Here is a 22358-nt window from a genome sequence, read left to right as displayed (position 1 = left end):
GTCGCTCTTTGATTTTTCAAAAATAGCAGACCTACAAGCTCGTAGCGCGCCACTCGGTGGACGCTCGATAGACCTGCTTTGTTTAAGACTCTTCTGAATCCCTTATTTGTCATACAAAAATGAAGAGAGCGCTATGGCCACGCCTAGTTCGACTGCCATCATTATATTTGTATCCATTTGCAACACTGATGGGATTTTGGGTTCAGCGGGCGAGCCTTGACCCATGATGCCAGCAAAGAGGAGAGCATTGTTTTAATACAGCTCGTTGAAACCCTCCAAACCCCAAAAGCCATCTAAAAAAATGAGCCTGCAGTAATTTAGCTGTTAATCATTTGCACTAATGGTGCAATAAAGATTACATTTAATTGATTTAAAGATTAAATTGTGAAAACCACACGGCCTCTCTGGGTGAATGAAAAAACTAAAAACGATTGCGATTCATTATTCTTGATATGTTTGAAAAACATTTATTCTTCATATAAAATATAATAGGCTATATGCGTGAACACATACAGTATATCAAAGCCTCTTTTGCGCACACGCACGCACACATGCTCACGCACACACACACACACACACACACACGCACATGCACGCACGCACGCACACACACACACACACACACGCACATGCACGCACGCACGCACACACACGTGTCGTGTATTGTCTCCTTTTGCACAGCTTCTCCTCAATCCTCCTCAGTAATGAATGAATGAATGAATAGTTTGAATGAATAGTTTATTTCGGTGCTTACATTTCCATGTTTAAAAGACAGTATAGTGTTACAAGATCAGGTTTAGCACCGAAAAGGTGTACAGGCGTGAAGCCAAAGCTCCCCCCCCCCTCTCCAAACTGTACGGCTGTATCTACTGTACTCCCATCTTTCTGCTGAGTCCTCAGTACTCTGTACAGTGTTGGTTCGTCTTCACAGAGCAAGGCTATAGGCACTACTTAAGTACTGTACTTAAGTACACTTTTGAGGTATTTGTACTTTACTTGAGTATTTCCAATTTCCAGTACTTTTACTTCTACTCTCTCCACTCCATCTCAGAGCCAAAGTTTTGTACTGAAAGTGCTACATCTAGCACTTTCATTATCGTCCCAAACTTGTGTCTCCATATTATTTAAAAAAAAATCCACTTTTTCCTCCCCTAATTCAATGCCCTTATTTTAAATACAGTATATAAAATATATGCGTTTGGCCGCCGACCCCCATCTGAAAATATGTAGTTCCAGGGACCCTCCCCAGAAGCAAAGATTTGAGTTAAAAACGTTCCCTCTGAAAGAATAAATTTTCAGAGATTTGCTCCACATTTCCACTATTTTTCAAAAATAGCAGACCTATACAAGCTCGTAGCGCTACAAGCTTGTAGATCTTCTATTTCTCAATATAGCTAACGCATAACACAATGCTATAAACACCAAAATGGGTTCCCGTTCCAGAATGGGTTGACTTAAAAGCACCCTGCAGGGCAAGACCTACTACACTGAAAGACTATCGCCCCAAGGAAATGACGTTGATGGCTTTACAAATCAGTTTACATTCTCCGCGAATGAAACGAGTGTTGTGATTGGTCGGGAAAATATCGTATCCGGGGGAAATACATCTGACGGATGTTTTCCGGAAGGATACATCCGCCGATAGCTTCGCTGCCTTACGTTGTGACCAAGCTTTTCTTTTCGCAGATAAGTAAGCCTGGGACCGAGGCTAAGTTAAACGTTGCTAAAATAGCAGATATAGAGTACAGCTATATTGGCTATTTTTGAAATATTTTTGAAAAATAAGTAACAGTATAATATATATATATATATATATATATATGCTGTCGGTCGGAAACATTGCATTGTATTTGTCTGTGTGTGTGTGTGCATAACTTCTCTATGTTTATATAACCCCATAGCTATTAACTCAGGTCCCCTCAGTCATTGTTGCGAGCTGTTCTGATAATGTCTTTAGCGTACTTAACTTTTGTAAGCCTCTTAACTGCGTCGCAGCGAGGGGCTTTGTTATCAAAGCGTGGCAGCAGTTTTGTTGGAGCACGCGTCTCGTTGCTGTCGGCTAGAGATACCTCCCGTCTCCATGTTCCCATTCTGACCTTAGATCAGATTTATACGAGGTTTCCACTGGACACACACTGGTCTGATTAACCCATTCTGACCTGAGATCAGATTTAAAAAAAATGTCAGTCGTTCTTCGATTTTTCAAAAATAGCAGACCTACAAGCTCGTAGCGCGCCACTCGGTGGCGCGCTATGAGCTTGTAGATCTGCTACATGATGCTACATGATGCTAACACCAAGATGGGTTCCCGTTCAGAATGGGATATTACAGTATGTGTAGCTGTAATGGAGGGAACCTTCACTTCCAGATGCTTTGATTTATAGCCCATTTAGACCATGAGGACGATTCTACAAATGCCTTCTAAATTCGGACAGTTTTCTGAAAAAGCCATGTCGGTCGTTCTCAAACATTTTCATGTCAAGGACCCCCCAAGATTATTATGTAATTGGCCGCCGACCCCCCATCTCAAAATATGTAGTTCCCGGCACCCTCCAGAAGCAAAGAATTGAGTTGAAAACGTTCGCGACACATTCGCGACACATTCGCGACACATTCTTACGATAAAAAAAAAAATAGCAGACCTACAAGCTTGTAGATCTGCTAATGATCAGCTAATGCATAACGTAATGCTTGAAACACCAAGAGGGGTTCCCGCCCCAAAATGGGTTAGACTGCAGCTTCTTTTATTTTTATACCTGGGGGTTGGGGTTGCGTGGTAATCTGTTTGTGTCTGAGCTGCATAGACCAACACTTTCATGACGAGGACCCCCCTTCAAATACCAATGAATGTGTATTTGGTCGCCGACCCCCACCTGAAAGATTCTGTGCCGGGGAGCCTCGAGATGTTTTCAAGAATCTTCAAAAATAGCAGCTCTCCACACGCTCACAACGTGCCCCCCCCCCCCCCCGGATAATGTATTCAACGGATTCCGATGCTACATAAACACATTTAAGCTGGGGAGAGAGACCCCTCAAGGACCCCTAGGGGGTCCCCAGATCCCACTTTAAAAGGACCAGCGGATTAGACTGCTGGCTTTCTTGATATCGCAGAACAAGCTTGGAAAGCATCTCTTTTGGGGGTTGTGTGGTAATTGGTTCTGCATTTGATCTGCATAAACAGATAGGACGGCGGGCTGCTCTACCGAGAACTCAATTACGGAGTTGAATTTCACCAACTGATGGCTTTTTGCACATGGATTGCAAGTCAACTCAATTCAACTCAAAGGGCTTTATTGGCATGAGAAAGCATACGTTTACATTGCCAAAGCAAAAGGCACGATACAGCAATACAGTCAAAACAAAATGTATGTACATTTGAACGTCCGAATCTTCAATAAATCAAATTCTATAATGTACCAAGATCACTCGATGCAGATAGTGCAGGAAATACACACACTGATTAGTCTTTATGTAATTGTGTCAATGTAATGAGTCCCAGGTTGAAGGGATGGTCTTTTAGATGAGTCCCAGGGACATTTTATGAGTACCACTTCAATGACATTAGCAGTCATATTTTGCCTTTATTATGCTTTTTATTTCTTTTTTCTTTTTTTTTAGCATTTAACTCCCATTTCATTGGTTATAATGTGATTATATTCATGTAGAAAAGAGAAGAAGAAATTATTATTAAGCTAGCAAAATAAACTAGAATAAAAAAACAGTACAGTAGTGTAGAGGTCGTTGTTTTATTGCGTCCCTTAACTAGAAACTGCGTTTTGGGATGCAAAATGCACCCTATTTTAACCCATTTTGGTGTTTTAAACATTATGTTATAATTTAGCTATTGGAAAATAGCAGATCTACAAGCTCATAGCGCGCCACCGAGTGGCGCGCTACGAGCTTGTAGGTCTGCTATTTTCTTTTAAATTGTGAAAATATTTATTTCAGAAAACTGGAGGATTTAGAAGAATTTGTACGTCACTGATCTCTCTCACGCTCTCCCTCTCTCTTTTTCATTCCCCCTCTCTCTCTCTCTCTCTCTCTCTCTCTCTCTCTCTCTCTCTCCCCCTTTCAACTCTCATGTGTGTGTGTGTGTGTGTGTGTACTCTCTTTCACTCGCATATACGGTTTTGAAAAACAAAGGTTTGTGACCTGGAACAGAAGTGCAGGTCGCAGAATGATCAGTACCACCGGCTCTCGGAAACACTGCTGAATCTCCACCTCTGCAGCACGCTACAGCAGAACGACGGGCCAGAGTCACCGCCGGGCGCCGCCGTCGCCCGTCACGCCGTGGATGTCCTCCATCCTCCACGGTCTGAGCCCTGCTGCATCTCCTCCTCCACCTCCACCACCACGCCCCGGTGTCCTCCTCCTCCTCCTCCCCTCTCTCCAGACCAAGGTTATAATAGTTTTGGGTTTTTTTTTTCATTATAGTTTAGTTTGAGTTATAGTTTTGACTCTTCGATTTTTCAAAAATAGCAGACCTACAAGCTCGTAGCGCGCCACTCGGTGGCGCGCTATGAGCTTGTAGATCTGCTATTTTTCAATAGCTAAAGCATGACATGATGCTAACACCAAAATGGGTTCCCGTTCAGAATGGGTTAAACTGAGCTCGATTCTACAAAATGTCTTAAAAGAAATATATATATATATAGTTTAGTTTGAGTTATAGTTTTGACATATTCTAATTCAGTTAGTTTTAGTTGGTTTTTAGAGCGGGTTTGCTAGTTTTTATTTAGTTTTTATTTTGGTGAAAGTGCTTAGTTTTAGTTTTAGTTTTAGTTTAGTTTTAGTTTAGTTTCAGTTTAGTTATAGTTTAGTTTTAGTTTTTTCGTACTTTGGTTTATTTGTGGGTTAGGGTTAGCGTGGCTACATGCTGCCGTACGGTGCTGAAAACTGCCGTAAAAAACTTGTTGGAGAAATGAGGAAATGAATCAAATTAATTCAAAAGGATTATATTATAAATATCCGAAAGGCATATAAATATTGATTAAAACTAAAACTAAGGGTATTTTTGTTCTATAATTTCAGTTAGTTTTAGTTAGTTTTGAGGACACACAATAATACAGTTTCAGTTTAGTTATCTTTTTTTTTTGTTTTTATTAGTTTCAGGTAACTAAAATGTTTTTTTTTAATTCTAGTTTTCGGTTTTTTTAGTTAGTTTTAGTTAACTATTATAACCTCGCTCCAGACACGGCGGCGGCGGCAGCGGGGGGGGCCTCCGGCGTCCTTCACTCTGAGGCCATCGTCTCGACGTCGTCCCAGGGTCAAGGTCAAGGTCGTCCTCCTCCTCTCTCTGCAGACAAAGTCTCACATACGTTCCTGGACGGACTGGACGCGTCTGGGGCAGCACAAGGTGGGGCCGGTCATAGTCAGTGGTTCTATAATCTATGACTGAACGCGTCTGGGGCAGCACAAGGTGGGGCCGGTCATAGTCAGTGGTGGGGGGAAAAAAAGTACTCGATTGTTTTTTACTTAAATAAAAGACCCAATTCCTGCGATTTACAAAAGTACGGAATTGAAAATGTACTAAAAGTATCGGCATCAAAATGTACTTAAAGTACTAAAAGGTAAAATTTGCAGAATGCCATATTATATTGCAGAAGTCCAAAATGTGTAAAAAAAAACGCAACGCGACGCATTGTAGAGCTTGTACATCGGCTATTTTCAAATGGCGGAAATGTATAGGGTTGAAGTGGTTAATGTACGTTTTCTAATCAAAATTACAATGGCCAAAGTAACTATAGTAACTAAAGTTTTCAAATAGTTGTACTGAAGTAAAAGTACCAATTATGGCTCTGAGATGTAGTGGAGTAAGAGTAAGAGTACTGGAAATTGGAAATACTCAAGTACAAATGCCTCAAAATTGTACTGAAGTAAAAGTACTTAGTTACTTTCTACCACTGAGTATAGTACACGGAAGATTCAAGATTCAAGTACTTTATTTGATCCATTATATCAACAGTCACTCCAAACTTAGAGGAAACCTAAAGAATAATTTGTGTTCATTTACTTTTTGCGCTCACACTTTTTAGCTTTACTGGGATAGCTCATAAATGAGCTATAAATGAGCTATGCCAATTATGATCCTGTTGATCTTTGTCAGAATAGATGTTTTTGTTTGTGAAATATACAAACATTTTCTGCATCCAGTCGATCATGAATACAAATATGTCCCACATTTATATCATATGACTACATGTGTATTTGTTGAAACAGTCCATGTTGAATTATATATATATATATATTATTTATTTATTTTACATAATAGGTAGTTAAACAACTAGTGGACTAGTAAACTAGTAAAAATGACTAGAAGTGAATGCCCTACTGGAAACTGTACTGGCCGAACAGATATACCATACCATGAGCACCCCGAATAGAAGCTGTTTATTTGAACAGATATACCATACCATGAGCACCCCGAATAGAAGCTGTTTATTTGAACAGATATACCATACCATGAGCACCCCGAATAGAAGCTGTTTATTTGAACAGATATACCATACCATGAGCACCCCGAATAGAAGCTGTTTATTTGAACAGATATACCATACCATGAGCACCCCGAATAGAAGCTGTTTATTTGCTATGGAAAAATCAATGTTTCCCAGGCAATGACGAGGGCGTGGCAAACACGCCGTCACTGATCACCCCCCTGGTTCTTCCCACTCGCCCACCCTCGCAGACCTCACCGGAGGAGACCGAGATTGGCTAGAAGAGCTGTCCGTCAAGCCGCCCGGCACCGTGACCACCGTAGTCGACCGCCCAGGCAGCCCCCGACGGGCGACGCCCTCGGAGGTGTGTGTTGACGTATCGTCGCCCGCCCCGCTCCGGCCGTCGGGCAGGAACCTTCTGTCGTTAAACTGAGCTCGATTCTACAAAATGTCTTAAAAAAAAAAAAAAAGAAAATGACGTTTTTCTGAAAAACCTCATGTTTCTATATCAGTGTTTGTCATACTATTTCATAGGATCATATGGAATCGGCCGCCGACCCCCCATCTGTAAATATGTTGTTCCAGGGACCCCCCCCTTGCCTGCGACCATGAGACCCGTTTCTGAATCGGTCTATACTCTCGCTACACTCTAGTTTGACACAAAGACATGCACAGAAAGTTGAAATATGAAGATACGAGGTTTCTGCCCGACAACGACGATATTATATGGATGACTATACTGTATGTGCAGTACTTAATGCATGTGTGTGTATTAGGCATGTAATGATATACACTCAACTCACGATAGGATACGTATCACCATATGAGGTTCACCATGTGATTTTTCACGATATTTTAAACACAAAAGTATTTTCCAGCCAATTTATTTTAATGATTTATCCCCCCCCCCCCCTTTTCACAATTTTTATTAAAAGTAGCCTTACTTTTCATGTCAAATTACTTAAGTTTGCAACAACTGTAAACATGCTTGCTTCCTTGTTTGTTTTATTCAATTATCAATTATGTTGTATGACGTATTATTTGCGATTGGCATGTTGCACCAGTAGTTTTATGCGTATAGCCATTAAAGCGAACACTTCTTAGCTCACTTGCAGTGACATTGGAGTTTCGGTTGTTTTGAATGCCGTCATGTCCATTGTCGAATGACTCTAGACTTCCCACTGGCCTTTCCAACAGATGGAGGATGAGGTCAGCCCGTCGCCCAGGTCCAAGCCTCGATACACAGGCCAGGTCCGCCTCTGCACTGCCCGCTACAGGTGAGAGGTCAAGTTCTGGGGTTAACAATTAACAATATGTCGTTGGGCATTGACACCAGTGGCGGCCTAATATAGGTTTCAATCGTTTCAATTGAGCCTCCAGGGGCCTCCCCCCCAAAAAAATAAAAAAAATAGTAGTGGTAGTATAGTGTGTTGTTTGGTTGTAATTGTTCCCACTTCCCAGTGTGTGCACTCACTGCACTAGCAGCGCTGACAGTTGCAATTGCATCATTGTATAGCCTATGCTGCCTTCCAGTTAGTAAAAAAATGTTTAATCAAGCAAGCTGCTTTTGTGTATTTTCTACTTGGCTGTGTATGCTGTTCATGCTTTGAAGTCCGATAATACACACTGACAAAAATATATATACATATATTATAAATTATTAAAATTATGACGTCCCGATTGACACGATATGATCTTATTCAGCAGTGTTGTTTTCGTCGGCTAAAACTGAGACGAAAAGTGTTCGTCGACTACCTTTTTTTTCACTGAGGAAAACGAAATGGAAACTGAATGAAAACAAAGCTATGGTCGACTAAAACCGAGGCTAAAAATACTGACAATTTCGCCAACAAATAAAAACTAGACTCAAATGTTATGAAGGGAGTAGTGGACAAAACTTCCAGTATAAGTCATTTTACAATTGGTTGCGTGCTAAAAATAGCCGATCTACAATTTCAGCAAGTGTAAATTGAGCCATTACGACGGCATCAAGGCCCGCCAAAATACATTTTGTTCGACTAAGTCAACTGTAGATTTAGTCGACTAAAACCTTATGACATTTAGTCGACTAAAACTAGACTAACACTAAAACATTCCGGGTGACTAAAATGAAACAGACTATGACTAAAACTACACTACACTGTTATTCAGAGTGAATTACAAAGTGAAAGACCAGACCGTGTATAGACCAGTGGTTCCCAAACCTTTTCATGTCAAGGACCCCCAAATGGACACTACAAGGCTGGCTTGCAGATATAGAGCAGTATACCAGACAGTGGCCTTGTGGTTAGAGTGTCCGCCCTGATACTGGGAGGTCGGGGGTTCGATCCCCAGGGCCAGGTCATACCAAAGACTGTAAAAATGGGACCCAATGCCTCCCTGCTTGGCACTCAGCATCAAAGGGTTGGATTGGGGGGGGGGGGGGTCAAATCAACTAATGATTCCCGAGCGCGGCACACGGCTGCGGCTCACCGCTCCCATAGATGGGTCAAACGCGGGGAACACATTTCACTGCAGTCTTCTAAACGTGTGTCTAATCGTACGATTGATAATTGAGCAGTATCAGATTCTGGACGGATATCGGCAAACCACGTCTATTCGCTTTGTTCAGAAAGAAAAGATCTGATGAACGTATTTCCTGTAGGCGGAGCCGACATAGCTGCGTTTTAAACCCGCACCTCTTCTACTACATTGAACTGTAGAGTGACTGATGCTTAGTCTGCCTCAAATGTTGCTCTTTTACCTGCTTTTTACTAACGCTGACATTACAAAGATGCCCAGAACATCGAGATGAACCTGTGTAGTTTATGGCTGCTCCAGTGCTCCTACAATAGTGGCAACATAAAAAAAATAAAAAATAACGAAATGTCAAAATGTCCATCGTGGTGGCTGAGACCAGAGACACATCAGAAAGGAAAGATCTGATGAAGCTGTAATGAGCAACACATCGTCGTATATTATTAATTTATAATTTCACACCTTTTTGACGTTCTTTCTCCATTCAGTTATAACCCTTATGACGGACCAAATGAGCACCCCGAAGCAGAGCTCCCCCTGGTGGCGGGAAAATACCTGTACGTCTATGGAAACATGGACGATGATGGCTTCTATGAAGGTAGGAAATAATTAAATAATAGAAATGTATGGCAGTGGTTCTCAACCTGTGGTCCACGAGAGGATTCCAGGTCGTCGTCCCCCCAGTTAAATGATGGAGAGTTGGTAACCAAATGGACCCTTATATTATAGATCTTTAACTCTTGAGAGCCGGAAGAAATGGAATGTGGAAGAATTGTTATTTTGATTGAACGTTATATCGCTCCTGAATACAGCATAGAATTGTGGACAAAAACTAAAACATCTTTAGTTTTGGAGGCTCAAATGGTGGTCTGTGGCTAAAATGCTGAATAAATAGTTATTATTATTATCATTATAATAATAATAATAGTAATTTATTAATACTAGTCCTTACCCGTTGTGAGATATTTGCCCTCCCTTGTGGCCGTGGGGGGTACTGCACCCGGGTGCGTTTGTAATTGACTAATAAATACATTAATAATCATTAATGTGTCAAATCGAAAAAAGGGCTTCGTTACGCCCTCCATATTCATATGGTCAATGCCTGTGTGAAAAGTGGGAGTGATTGGTGCAGGCAGTAAGGAGTTACGGCACTGTTTCTGACAGACACACACACACACACTCGGTTAATTATAGTATGATTATTATTATTATTATTGTTTATTTTGCAATTGGTTACATTGGTTATTCCGATGAACCGATGCGCCCCTATATGATATGAGCATTATGAAGGCTTCTCTGTATAAGACTCTGTGTTTATCCTTATAGCCGGTCTATCTGCTCCTCAGTCAGCTCAGCCCTCTGCAGTCATGCTCAGCTACTCTGAGTCATCGTCTGTGGGTGGTGGTGACTGGTAAGATGGCCTTGCATCCTGGAGAAAGCCTTGTGTGTGTGTGTGTGTGTGTGTGTGTGCGTGCGTGCGTGCGTATGTGTGTGTGTGCGTGTGTTTGTGTGTGTGTGTGTGTGTACACACCCCTGGGGAGGCAGGCTGATGGCTCAGACCAAGCTGTTGTCAAGATGGGGACCATGGTCCATTTTAGTTCAATGGCTAATCCAACAAGCCTCTGCTTAGACATCACCATGCACACGTGCGCGCACACACACACACACACACACACACACACACACACACGCACACGCACGCACCTACACATACACAGCCGCCAGTTTACCGAAGACAACATGGAAGATATTGTCGGTAATGCAGGGAGAAAAACGAACATCTTCTGTGGTGTGTGTGTGTGTGTGTGCCCGTGTGCGTGTGCGTGTTTGGGGCTGATGGCTGAAATCAGCAGTCAAACTGGGCCTGAATCCAAACTAAATGGACTCTGAGCTGGGTGTGACTGGACAGACACCTGTTGTGCCTCCATCTAATCAATGCACACAGGATAAATCAGTCATCCCCACACACACACACACACACACACAATGCACACAGGATACATCAGTCATCCCCACACACACACACACACACACACGAGAGAGAGAAACCAATGCCCTGAGCAAAACTCAAATTGGCTTCCTACCACACTAGGAGCTTCCCCCTAGTGGACACATGCAGAAGTCAAATGCTTACTATTCGCTAGATCAGGGGTTACAATTTACAATTTACAATTTAGGCATTTGGCAGACGCTCTTAATCCAGAGCGACTTACATTTAAGCAAGAACAAAAGCATGGGAATACATCACATAAAAGCATTTATCAATATCATGAAACATGCGTAAGCTAAGAAAGTAACAGTGGAATATCTATATAATGAAACTATACATACACTATACATATAAACTATACATATTTACTACTATGCTATACATATGTACTATGGCGTGCTATGACTATATACAATACAATTATAGTGCTGTCTACATAACATGCTATACGTCTGTATATGTCTGGGACGTGTGGAGCGTTGTCGCCGTTGTACGCCGGGACAACGCTCCACACGTCCCAAACTCTTCTCCCTTCTGGCTCCAAAACTGTGGAATGCACTTCCCATTGCAGTCAGAACTGCAGCATCACTCCCAATCTTCCGCCGTAGCCTGAAAACCCACCTTTTCAGACTCCATCATGGCCCATAGCACTTACCCTAACCCCTTAGATAGCATTTCTGTTGGCTTAGATAGCATTTGACACAGACTTATAGCATGTTATGTAGACAGCACTATAATTGTATTGTATATAGTCATAGCACGCCATAGTACATATGTATAGCATAGTAGTAAATATGTATAGTTTATATGTATAGTGTATGTATAGTTTCATTATATAGATATTCCACTGTTACTTTCTTAGCTTACGCATGTTTCATGATATTGATAAATGCTTTTATGTGATGTATTCCCATGCTTTTGTTCTTGCTTAAATGTAAGTCGCTCTGGATTAAGAGCGTCTGCTAAATGCCTAAATTGTAAATTGTAAAAGAAGGGCAAAAGAAGGGGCAAAATACAGGCAAAAGAAGGGGCAAAAGAAGGGCAAAAGAAGGGGCAAAAGACAGGCAAAAGAAGGGCAAAAGAAGGGGCAAAATACAGGCAAAAGAAGGGGCAAAATACAGGCAAAAGAAGGGCAAAAGAAGGGGCAAAAGACAGGCAAAGGAAGGGCAAAAGACAGGCAAAAGAAGGGGCAAAAGAAGGGGCAAAAGACGGGCAAAAGAAGGGCAAAAGAAGGGCAAAAGAAGGGCAAAAGAAGGGGCAAAAGAAGGGCAAAAGAAGGGGCAAAAGACAGGCAAAAGAAGGGGCAAAAGAAGGGCAAAAGACAGGCAAAAGAAGGGCAAAAGAAGGGGCAAAAGACAGGCAAAAGAAGGGACTTTATGGGGCGAATGTTCACCGGAGATGGCCGATCAACAAGCCCACAGGGTGCAACAACATGACGCCATGTGGGCTTGTAGATCTGTCATTTTGGGAAAAATAAATGTTTTACTAAACATAGAGGGTCTAAGTGCTTAAACTGATATTATTAAGTAACCTGAGTCACAGTTGAACTGGAATCACAGCACCCACTTTGGGAAACCTCAGGCAGGCTCTAGACACAGGTAGAGAGCCTGCAAATACCGGTATACAGTGACCCACAAGGTGTGTAAGAAGAAACATTGTTGCACCAAACACTGCATCAAATACAGCCTGAAGCTTCAAGTCTTACAGTATCATCCATGAAGCTGTATACATTTGACTCCTTTTGACTGTAAGAACAACACTACAACAGTCCATTGAACAGTCCATGATAGAACATTATTGTCCATGAGGCTGTAAACCTTGTACTGTATGCACAAGGAAAACACATTAGTGTGGGGTACCCAAAGTTTGACTTGTGTTTGTTTCACTTGCGTTCCTTTGGATTCCTCGCTCGCACTGTGGAGCATAACTCAGCCACTTCTTTACACTTTCACTGAAGTCCTTGTGGGCCAGCTTGAAGTCAAACTGCAGAGTAGCTGAAAGACAAAATCACAAGAATAGGAGTGAGGAGTGAGGAAGAGTGTCTTGTCTGTTTGTCCCATACATTTCCCCATACATTTTCTTCTTATATTTAGTTAAAATCTTTAAGTTAGAAATGAAAATACCCTGCAAATGACTCATGACACTATGTCCAATAAACCTGCCTTTCAAAAGCCTGCCTGGTGTCATCACCGTGCATCTGTTTGGTTCCATCTGTAAAACACAAACATTCATGCAACTTGTCACTGCACACATTTTGAAAGGTAATTGTGTGTGTGTGTGTGTGTGTGTGTGTGTGTGTGTGTGTGTGTGTGTGTGTGTGTGTGTGTGTGTGTGTGTGTGTGTGTGTGTGTGTGTGTGTGTGTGTGTGTGTGTGTGTGTGTGTGTGTGTGTGTGTGTGTGTGTGTGTGTGTGACAATGGATTCAACACAGATGTTTTAAACTTGCCAGAATTTTATGTTATGTGACTGACTGACTGATAACTCACCATTATGAAATTGCTCAGGTGGTGATTTCCAGTAGTTGACCAGTAACCATTTCTACAAAGTGGAAATGTAAAACAATTTGTGAGTCAAGTTGGGAGAAATTGTTTACAGAGTGCTCTATCTAAAAGCATGACAACTACACATCCTATTATTGTGACAATGTGACATACCATTCCTTGCCAGTTGTGAAGGCTTTGATGTGTTGTAGTGATCTGGAGTTGATCTTGCTGTTACAACTGAAATGCATACACATTGTACAATTTACTATTTAGGCTTTTAGCAGACACTCTTAATCCAGAGCGACCTACATTAAGCAAGAACAAAAAGCATGGCAATACATCATACATAAAAAGTAGTTATCATTAAGCATGTAAGCTAAGCACGTAAGTGGAATATCTATATAATGGAACTATGCATGTATACATTATAGTACTATGTCTGCATAAAAATGCTATAAGTCTACATAAGATGCTATCTAAGTCTACATAAAAATGTCGGGGCTAGGGCAAGTGCTACGGGCCATGATGGAGTCTGAAGAGGTGGGTTTTCAGACTACGGCGGAAGGTTGGGAGTGAGGCTGCAGTTCTGATTGTAATGGGTCCATAGTTTTGGAGCCAGTAGGGAGAAGAGTTTGGGACGTGTGGAGCGTTGTCCCTGCGTTTTTAGTGAAGGTACTTCCAGCTTCCCTGCGTTGGCTTATCCGAGTGCGCGGGAGGGTTTAGGGTTCAATCAGACTTGCAAGATATGGGGGAGCCATACCTTTTGTTGCTTTGAATGCCAGCATCAGAGTTTTGTATTCTGTGCGGGCAGCGACTGGGAGCCAATGGAGGGAGCGGAGAAGGGGGAGACAGAGTGGGAAGCAGCCTGGGCAGCATGTAGTGCTTCTGTGACTGCGAGGAGTGCAGTTTCTGTGGAGTGGGCCTTGTCTGTGAGAGATGGAGAGAGAGCTGGTTAGAGACAACACGTTCAAGAGTTGGAGTGATACCAGTCTGTAGTTCTTGACATCTGAGGGGTCAAGAGTTGGTTTCTTGAGGAGTGGTGTTACCCTGGCTGACTTGAAGGCAGAAGGGACCCAGCCTGAGGTTACTGAGGTGTTGATGATGGAGGAGATGGGGAGGAGATCAGGTGCGATGGTCTGGAAGATTGGAGATGGGACAGGGTTGAGAGGACAGGTGGTAGGTCTAGTGGATGTGACCTCATCTGGGGATAGAGGAGAGAAGGAGGACATGCATGGTATGTAATTTAGATAACATGTCTTCTGATGCATGCATGATGCCAGCTAACTCATCAAAAGAACAAACACATCTGATATGGGTTCCCTCACTGTTATTTGGATCAGAAGTAGCCTGTAGCTGCCAGGGTGAGATTGAACATACTGCAAATTGTGTTGATGTTGAGTTGATGTTTAAACATTGTAACATACCATTTATTGGATGCTTTAGGGACCACACAGCTTGCTGGATGTGGGCATCTCTCGAGACTTTTTGCATCTTTTTTACAACCTAATTTAGTTGACATGTATTTATTTTGGGCTAAACCTATAGCTAACGACAAACAATGCACAAGACCAGTGCTGAAATCCAAATTAAAACTCAATGTTGAGTTCCTATACAAAATAAATGCATTGCGTCAATACCTAAAATTATCTTATTGTTTGTTTTTTACGTAAATTAATGCACTACTTGATCATACTACAGCGTCACAAAAAAGCAGATCTACAAGCTTGAAACACGACATGAAGCGTTGCGTTTCGATCTTGTCGATCTGCTACTTTTGATGCTTTTGAATTTAAATCCTGAAAAAAAAAGTTGTGTTCACCCGACAGAGATGATAGGCCTACTAGTAGCCTACAATGTACAGATGATCTGATTATATATTCATTGCAATCCATCCAAAATGCATTATGTTTTGTTTAGTTCAAAAGTCAAAACGTACCAACCTGAAATAGTAGAGACTGTTGGCCTGTCTCCGAGTCTCTCTGAGTGGTGACTTAGGAGAAGAGAGATACATGGTTAGGTGTATTTTTAATACCAACTTAAAACTTTATAACATGGTTTAATTAGAACTACCCAAGTACCTCATTGTACAGCGAGTGAAACCACTTACACTCCCACCACATGGCTCTGGTCAAAGGGGGGTTCATAAATGACACTGATGGTAGTTTTAGGATTTTTATATGAAGATGCTGGCAGTAGAATTCAACATACATGGTATCTGAAATAACAAATAATAAACAGTGAGTGAGAAATAAAACCATGAGCTAATAATATCCTATGCAAGCTAGAATAAAATGCAGCACATAGCATATTATCAGGTTGACATGCTCATAGTTAGCTTCATTCTTAACATGGCTCACAGTTAGCTTCCCTGCTAGCTTAGCCACTGACCTTAGGCATAGTAGCCTAAAAAAAAACGAATTTTTGTAACCACACACAGATCAATTCTGACTCATTGAATTGTTACTACATGAGCCAATGTTACTGTAGAGAAATAAATAACTCACTTATTGATGTTGGTTCATAGCATTAGCTGCATCTGCATGTAAACACAACAGGGGTACTCTTTAGTGTCCAAACAGGAGCCTAAAGTAAAGTGCATCTTTATGATAGCATGATGCTGGCAGTAGAATTCAACAGGTATCTGAAATAACAAATAATAAACATGAGTACAGAAATAAAACCATGAGCTAATAATTTCCTATGCAAGCTAGAATAAAATGCAGTACATAGCATATCAGGTTAACATGCTCATAGTTAGCTTCATTCTTAACATAGCAGGCTCACAGTTAGCTTCCCTGCTAGCTTAGCCACTGACCTTAGGCATAGCAAATAGTCACAAAAAACGAACTTTTGTAACCTCACACAGATCAATTCTGACTCATTGAACTGTTACTACATGAGCCAATGTTACTGTAGAGAAAGAAATAACTCGCATCTGCATGTAAACACAAGAGGGGTACTCTTCTCAGTTTTCAAGGGAGAAAGGATTGAGAAAGTGTGTTTGAATTGTTTTGAACCAATCAGGGGAAATGGGTGGAGTCAACGACTCAATAAAGCAACCTCTGGGTTAAAACCCAGGCGTTAACCCAGGCAGTAGGTGTTCAACCAGAAATAACCTATTTGGCTGAGTAGCATGAACAGCGCACCAGTGTGTTTACACTAGTAACCAAATAACCCAGAATGATGGCTATAAACTTGTTGGACTGCTCTCCTCTCCTTTTCTCTCCTCTCCTCTCCAGAGGAGTTTTGTGAAGACACAAAACAGACCTTTAAAACATGTTTTTTAATGTTATTCTTCAGACACTAGACGTATTTTTCATATTTAGAACATGCCGAATCCAATGGCGTCGGTCTGGACTTTCCACGACGTTTGCAAAGGTCAAAGTTCAGCCAAAAGACTGCAACAGTGACCTTTAGTGCCAAATTCCTTAGAAAATGGGGTGAAGGATATTTAAAAAAATATGTAACAACCTCCAATATCCATATTAAGGACATGCCGAATTCATTGGCGGCGGTCTCGAATTTCCACAACTTTGGCAAAGGTCAAAGGTCAGCCAAAAGACTGCCACGGTGACCTTTGGGCCAGATTAGAGGTTCCAAAGGTCGCAGAAGAAAACCGAGACTATCACGACGATCGGCTCGTCGCCGCGATCGCAGAGATATGAGGCTCATCTTGAACAGACCTACGATCATCGACGTAGAACGCGCGAATGTCAAACCTTTGCTTCACTACGGTGCTTCACTACGGCACAACGGTAAGGCCTTCGGGTCTGATTTTCGGATATGTTATAGAGCTTGCAGAGACGCACGCGTGAATCTATAGAACGTCCTCGGGCGACCTTTCTAGGAGGCGGGGTCTCGTTTCACTTTTTTCAGTCAGGATGCTGTTAAAGTCTATGGGTCTATGAGGTGTCTGATGCACAAAGCCAAAGTGAAGGACGTTTTGTACGACTGTCGGAGGCGTACATCGAAGACATCAAACCGTTCGTCTGGGTGAGCTCTCCGACATATCCGAACGTCGGACCGTAATGTTTTATCGTTGGCGCGTTGTCGCGCGTCAAAGTCGGCAAATTGTAGGCCTTCGTTCAGGGCTACCGCCGCGACCGTATGTCCGTTTGGCCCGAAACTTATACGTCTGCGATCGTGGGGCGCGACCCGGTCGCAGTGATGGTCTCGGATTTGTTCTGCGACTTTCGCGTCAAAGTCGCACATTTCGAGGCATTCGTGCAGGGCTACCGCCGTGACCGTATGTGCGTTTGGCCCAAAACCTATACGGCTGCGATCGGGACCGCGACCCGGTCGCGGTGATGGTCTCGGATTATTTCTGCGACTTTCGCGACTTTTCTCGTTAACTTAGGCCTCTTGCTAACTTAAGCCCAGCCTCCTCTTGCAAACTTAAGCCACGCCTCCTTTTTTGTGGGAGTGGTTTATGTAAATAGGGGGTGCGGTTTATGGGGGTGTTTCTGATGCTAATTAGGGGCGTGTGTTAATTAGATAAAAAGAAGTTCTGCGACTTTGACGCGAAAGTCGCAGAACAAATCCGAGACCATCACTGCTACCGGGTCGCGGCCCCGATCGCAGCCGTATAAGTTTCGGGCCAAACGGACATACGGTCGCGGCGGTAGCCCCATTAAGGCATTTGGCCCAAAGGTCACCGTGGCAGTCTTTTGGCTGACCTTTGACCTTTGCAAAATTCGAGACCGGCGCCATTGGATGCGGCATGTCCTGAATATGAAAAATACGTCTAGTGTTCGAAGGAATAACATTAGAAAACATGTTTTAAAGGTCTGTTTGAAGACACAAAACTCCTCTGGAGAGGAGAGAAGAGGAGAGGAGAGAACAACTTTATAGCCCGTTTAAAAAAGTACAATACACAACGTCTTTCTCGATAGAAGTGTTATCAAATGATTTACAATAATGATACCGTCAAAAATGTAGCTTGTGTCCATACACAATATACAAAATAACATTAAGTTCAAATAACTTTTTGCCATGAGCGGGATTTGAACTGGCTCCCAGGTGCAGGAATAACTCCAGGGGCAAGAGCACAGACCACTAGACTACCAAGGCAATACTTTGTCTTAGAGATGTGTACTACTGGACACTGATACTATGAAAAGAGACCAGAAAAAAAAGAAAAAGGAAGAAGAGAACCGATATATATCAAACAGTATTCACACAGTACACACACACACACGCATGCATGCACGCACACACACACACGCACGTGCACACACACACACGCACATGCACACACACGCACACACATCTGGGCCCATACAATGGGAGACATTTATAGTAATTCCTGTGCATTCGATGGGTGGATTCATACTACATCGGACAAATGTGTTTTTCTGTTCAGGCTGTTAATTTGTTTCCTTTTGTACGCAATTAATCAATTGATTTATTTATTAACAGTTTGCTGAATTACAGTACATTTCAAGTATACAACTCAATCAATCAAAACATTCAATAGACAAATATATAGCTATCCAAAACATCATAAAAAAGTAGAAAACGAAAATAAATATAATTTACAGAATTGATAAATGTGATAAAATATAGGTTACATTACATACCTTGTTTTCAGAAATGGTTCCACAGTGATTCAGAAGCAGGAAAATCAATAAAGCCAACCTCTGGGTTAAAATAACCCAGGCAGGTGTTGAAGCGCTTTGACCCAGGGGTTACCCAGAACAACCCAGCAGTGTGTTTACAGTAACCAAATAAACCAGAATAATGGCTGAACTTAATTAACCCAGCAATGTGTTCATGAAAATAACCCAAGACTTTTAAGTGTGTAAGTAACTGAGTCAATGTTGGTTTAACAAAACTGTGCAGTTACACCTCTCCTCATCCTGTCGTCCCTTCACAATTAAAGTGTAACCCCTTTACCTCCCAATTATGCTGCACATTTTACCCAGGTTATTAACATAAAATAGGTGTAACTTAACATTGTGGGAGAGAGCAAGGCAGTGAGTGAACGAGATAGAGAGATAGAGAGGGCCAAGAGTGGCGGGGGTTGACTGACGCCTGACGTTCAGTTGGAGCTCGGAGGCCCCCCTGAGGGTGGAGGCCCGTTTCACTTGAAACTGGTGAAACATAGCTAAGGCCTCCTATGGGTATACCTGTACAGAAATCCCGGCTCCTCCTGTCCACGTGTCATAGTGTCCTTGGGCAAGAGTCAAGACGCTGAACCCCACATTGCCTCCAATGAGTCAAGACGCTGATCCCCACATTGCCTCCAATGAGTCAAGACGCTGAACCCCACATTGCCTCCAATGAGTCAAGACGCTGAACCCCACATTGCCTCCAATGAGTCAAGACGCTGAACCCCACATTGCCTCCAATGAGTCAAGACGCTGAACCCCACATTGCCTCCAATGAGTCGGTCGGTGTGAGCTCGCCACCGTCGGTGTCTGAATGTGGGAAGTGAGTCGTCGACTGTTCGCCGCTTCACCTCCCAATGTATATGAATGAATGAACCATTGTAAAGCGCTTTGAGCACCTGGAAATGCGCTATAAAAATGCAATTCATTATAAATGAATGAACGACACCTGGCTTCCCTTTGACGAACACAGTGACCTGGCCGTGTGTGATGGTCAGTGGTAATGTCAAGTATTCAGTGAGTCATAGTTAATAAGCTTCACATGTTCACGCCGCCACCACCGCGGTCCTTGGCGCATCGGGGGGGAACCATGATGTAGTGTGACAGCGTGACAAGAAAGATCACTTCCTCCGCCTCACGTTTGTCCTGGTCATCATTACGTAAACAGATCATTGTTCCTTTTGCCTGCATGTGTACAGCGCACAGAATGAAAAGTACAAGATGAGTCAATGGCTGCTGATTCATAGGACCAATAGTGTAGGACGTGCCAGACAGTGTTGTTGTTGTTGTTGTTGTTGTTTTCGTCGACTAATACTTTGACGAAAAATGTCCCGTCGACTACCTTTTTTTCACTGACGAAAATGACATAAAAACGAAATAAGACTATATACTAAGAAATATACTGAGAAGTTCGTCAACACATTCATTCTGGACTAAAATGTTAGGAAGGGACTAGTGGACAAGAGACCCAGTATAAGTCATTTTACACTTGGTTGCATGCTGAAAATAGACGATGTACATCAGCTAGTGTAAAAACAACGTCATTACGACGGCATCAAGGCCAGACAAAATTAATTTTAGTCGATTAAATCAACTGTAGATTTAGTCGACTACAATCCTATGACTAGACTAACACTAAGACATTCCATGGTGACTAAAATGTGACTAAAACTAAATGAAAACTATTCAAGAGACTATGACTAAAAACCCAAATCAGAATTTGCTGCCAAAAACAACACTGATGCCAGACTCACATTAATGAAATGGCGATGACGGGATGTTGGAGAACCAGACAGTACAAACGTACACCGCGTGACACCCATCGGTGGTAGTTTATCGATGACGGGATGTTGTAGAACCAGACAGTACAAACGTACACCGCGTGACACCCATCGGTGGTAGTTTATCGATGACGGGATGTTGTAGAACCAGACAGTACAAACGTACACCGCGTGACACCCATCGGTGGTAGTTTATCGATGACGGGATGTTGTAGAACCAGACAGTACAAACGTACACCGCGTGACACCCATCGGTGGTAGTTTATCGATCGCTCCGTCGTGACATTTTTATTAAGAATGGGGACGGGGAAATAAATCGCGTGCGAGACTGTGAGCATCATAGCATAATGATGCTTTATATTTCATTAACAGTAGCACGCAGGCACACAAGTGGGTAACCATTTCTTTAAAAAGTTGAAAAAAATAACCCAACAAAGGAATAATATGAAATCAGTTACTTAAAACTCAGTGACTACCAAGGACTTATTTTTATGATGTCCTAGACTGCCAACGACGTGTTTAACGCAAAAAATAAAATAAAATAAAAATGGATATATAATGGCGGTCTGAGACTTTTGGCGCCCCCTGGTGGCGATGAATGAGTTTTTAATTCCACTCTCTTTCTCTGTCTCCCGCATCTCTCTCTCTCTCTCTCTCTCTCTCTCTCTCTCTCGTCCAGGGGAGCTCCTGGACGGCCAGCGAGGGCTCGTCCCCTCCAACTTCGTGGAGTTTGTCCAGGACAAGGAGAGACAACTAGCCATCCAGGCTGGGGGGGGCGGGGGAGGGGAGGGAGGGGAGGACCAGCAGCAGCAGCAGGGGCCATGTTTGGCCTTAGCTCTGGTGGACGGCGGTGGCGGCGGCGTCGGTTGCCTCCTCCAGCAGGACGGCGGTCTCCTGGGCTCCGCCTGCAGCAACGGCAGCCTGGGGGGGGGCGGTCCCTGTAGCAACGGCACGGGAGGAGGAGGAGGAGGAGGAGCGTTGGACGCCGAGGACCTCGCCGACGAAGACGCCGTCCCCTTCCCCCGCAAGATCAACCTGATCAAGATGCTGGCGCGCAGCGTCATCGTGGCCTGGGAGCCGCCGCCGGGCGGCTCCTCCTCCTCCTCCTTCTTCGGCGTGGTCTCGGGCTACAGCGTGCTGGTGGACGGCGAGCCGCGCGCCAGCGTGCCGTACGGCGCGCCGCGCGCCGCCTGCAAGAGCCTGCTGGAGGGCCTGCCGGACCTGGACGCCCCGCCCCCGGGGCGCGGCGGCGGCGGCGTGCACCGCGTGTCGGTGCAGTGCGTGACGACCAGCGGCCTGGCGTCGGACGAGCTGCGCTGCACGCTGCTGGTGGGCGCCAACGTGGTGGTGGCGCCGTGCGGGCTGCGCGTGGACGACATCCGCCGCGACGCGGCGGAGCTGTCGTGGATGCCGAGCAACAGCAACTACGGACACGCGGTGTTCCTGGACGGGGTGGGTGTGTGTGTGTGTGTGTGTGTGTGGCGTTTTTGTTTTTGTTTTTGAGTAGGGCTACCACCACTCCCTTATAACCCATTCTGACCT

The 22358-nt window shown here is 43.4% G+C and overlaps 1 protein-coding gene across 1 annotated transcript in view; it reads left to right on the top strand.

Moving 5' to 3' along the window:
- The window catches only part of LOC310878837 (RIMS-binding protein 2-like), a gene marked incomplete at both ends in the record, with an annotated part of 76278 nt that overhangs the window by 19975 nt on the left and 33945 nt on the right, over positions 1 to 22358 (top strand). The window contains 6 exons of the mRNA XM_083793252.1: positions 4230 to 4313; positions 5192 to 5356; positions 6689 to 6801; positions 7635 to 7714; positions 9443 to 9552; positions 21496 to 22268. Of these exons, the coding sequence (XP_083649378.1) occupies positions 4230 to 4313; positions 5192 to 5356; positions 6689 to 6801; positions 7635 to 7714; positions 9443 to 9552; positions 21496 to 22268 (1325 nt within the window). The remainder of the gene's footprint in view (positions 1 to 4229; positions 4314 to 5191; positions 5357 to 6688; positions 6802 to 7634; positions 7715 to 9442; positions 9553 to 21495; positions 22269 to 22358) is intronic.

This window comes from Protomyctophum parallelum (assembly GCF_964188405.1).
Source record: "Protomyctophum parallelum genome assembly, chromosome: 21".
Lineage (NCBI taxonomy): Eukaryota > Metazoa > Chordata > Actinopteri > Myctophiformes > Myctophidae > Protomyctophum > Protomyctophum parallelum.
This window is presented reverse-complemented; position numbering and strand designations above follow the sequence as displayed.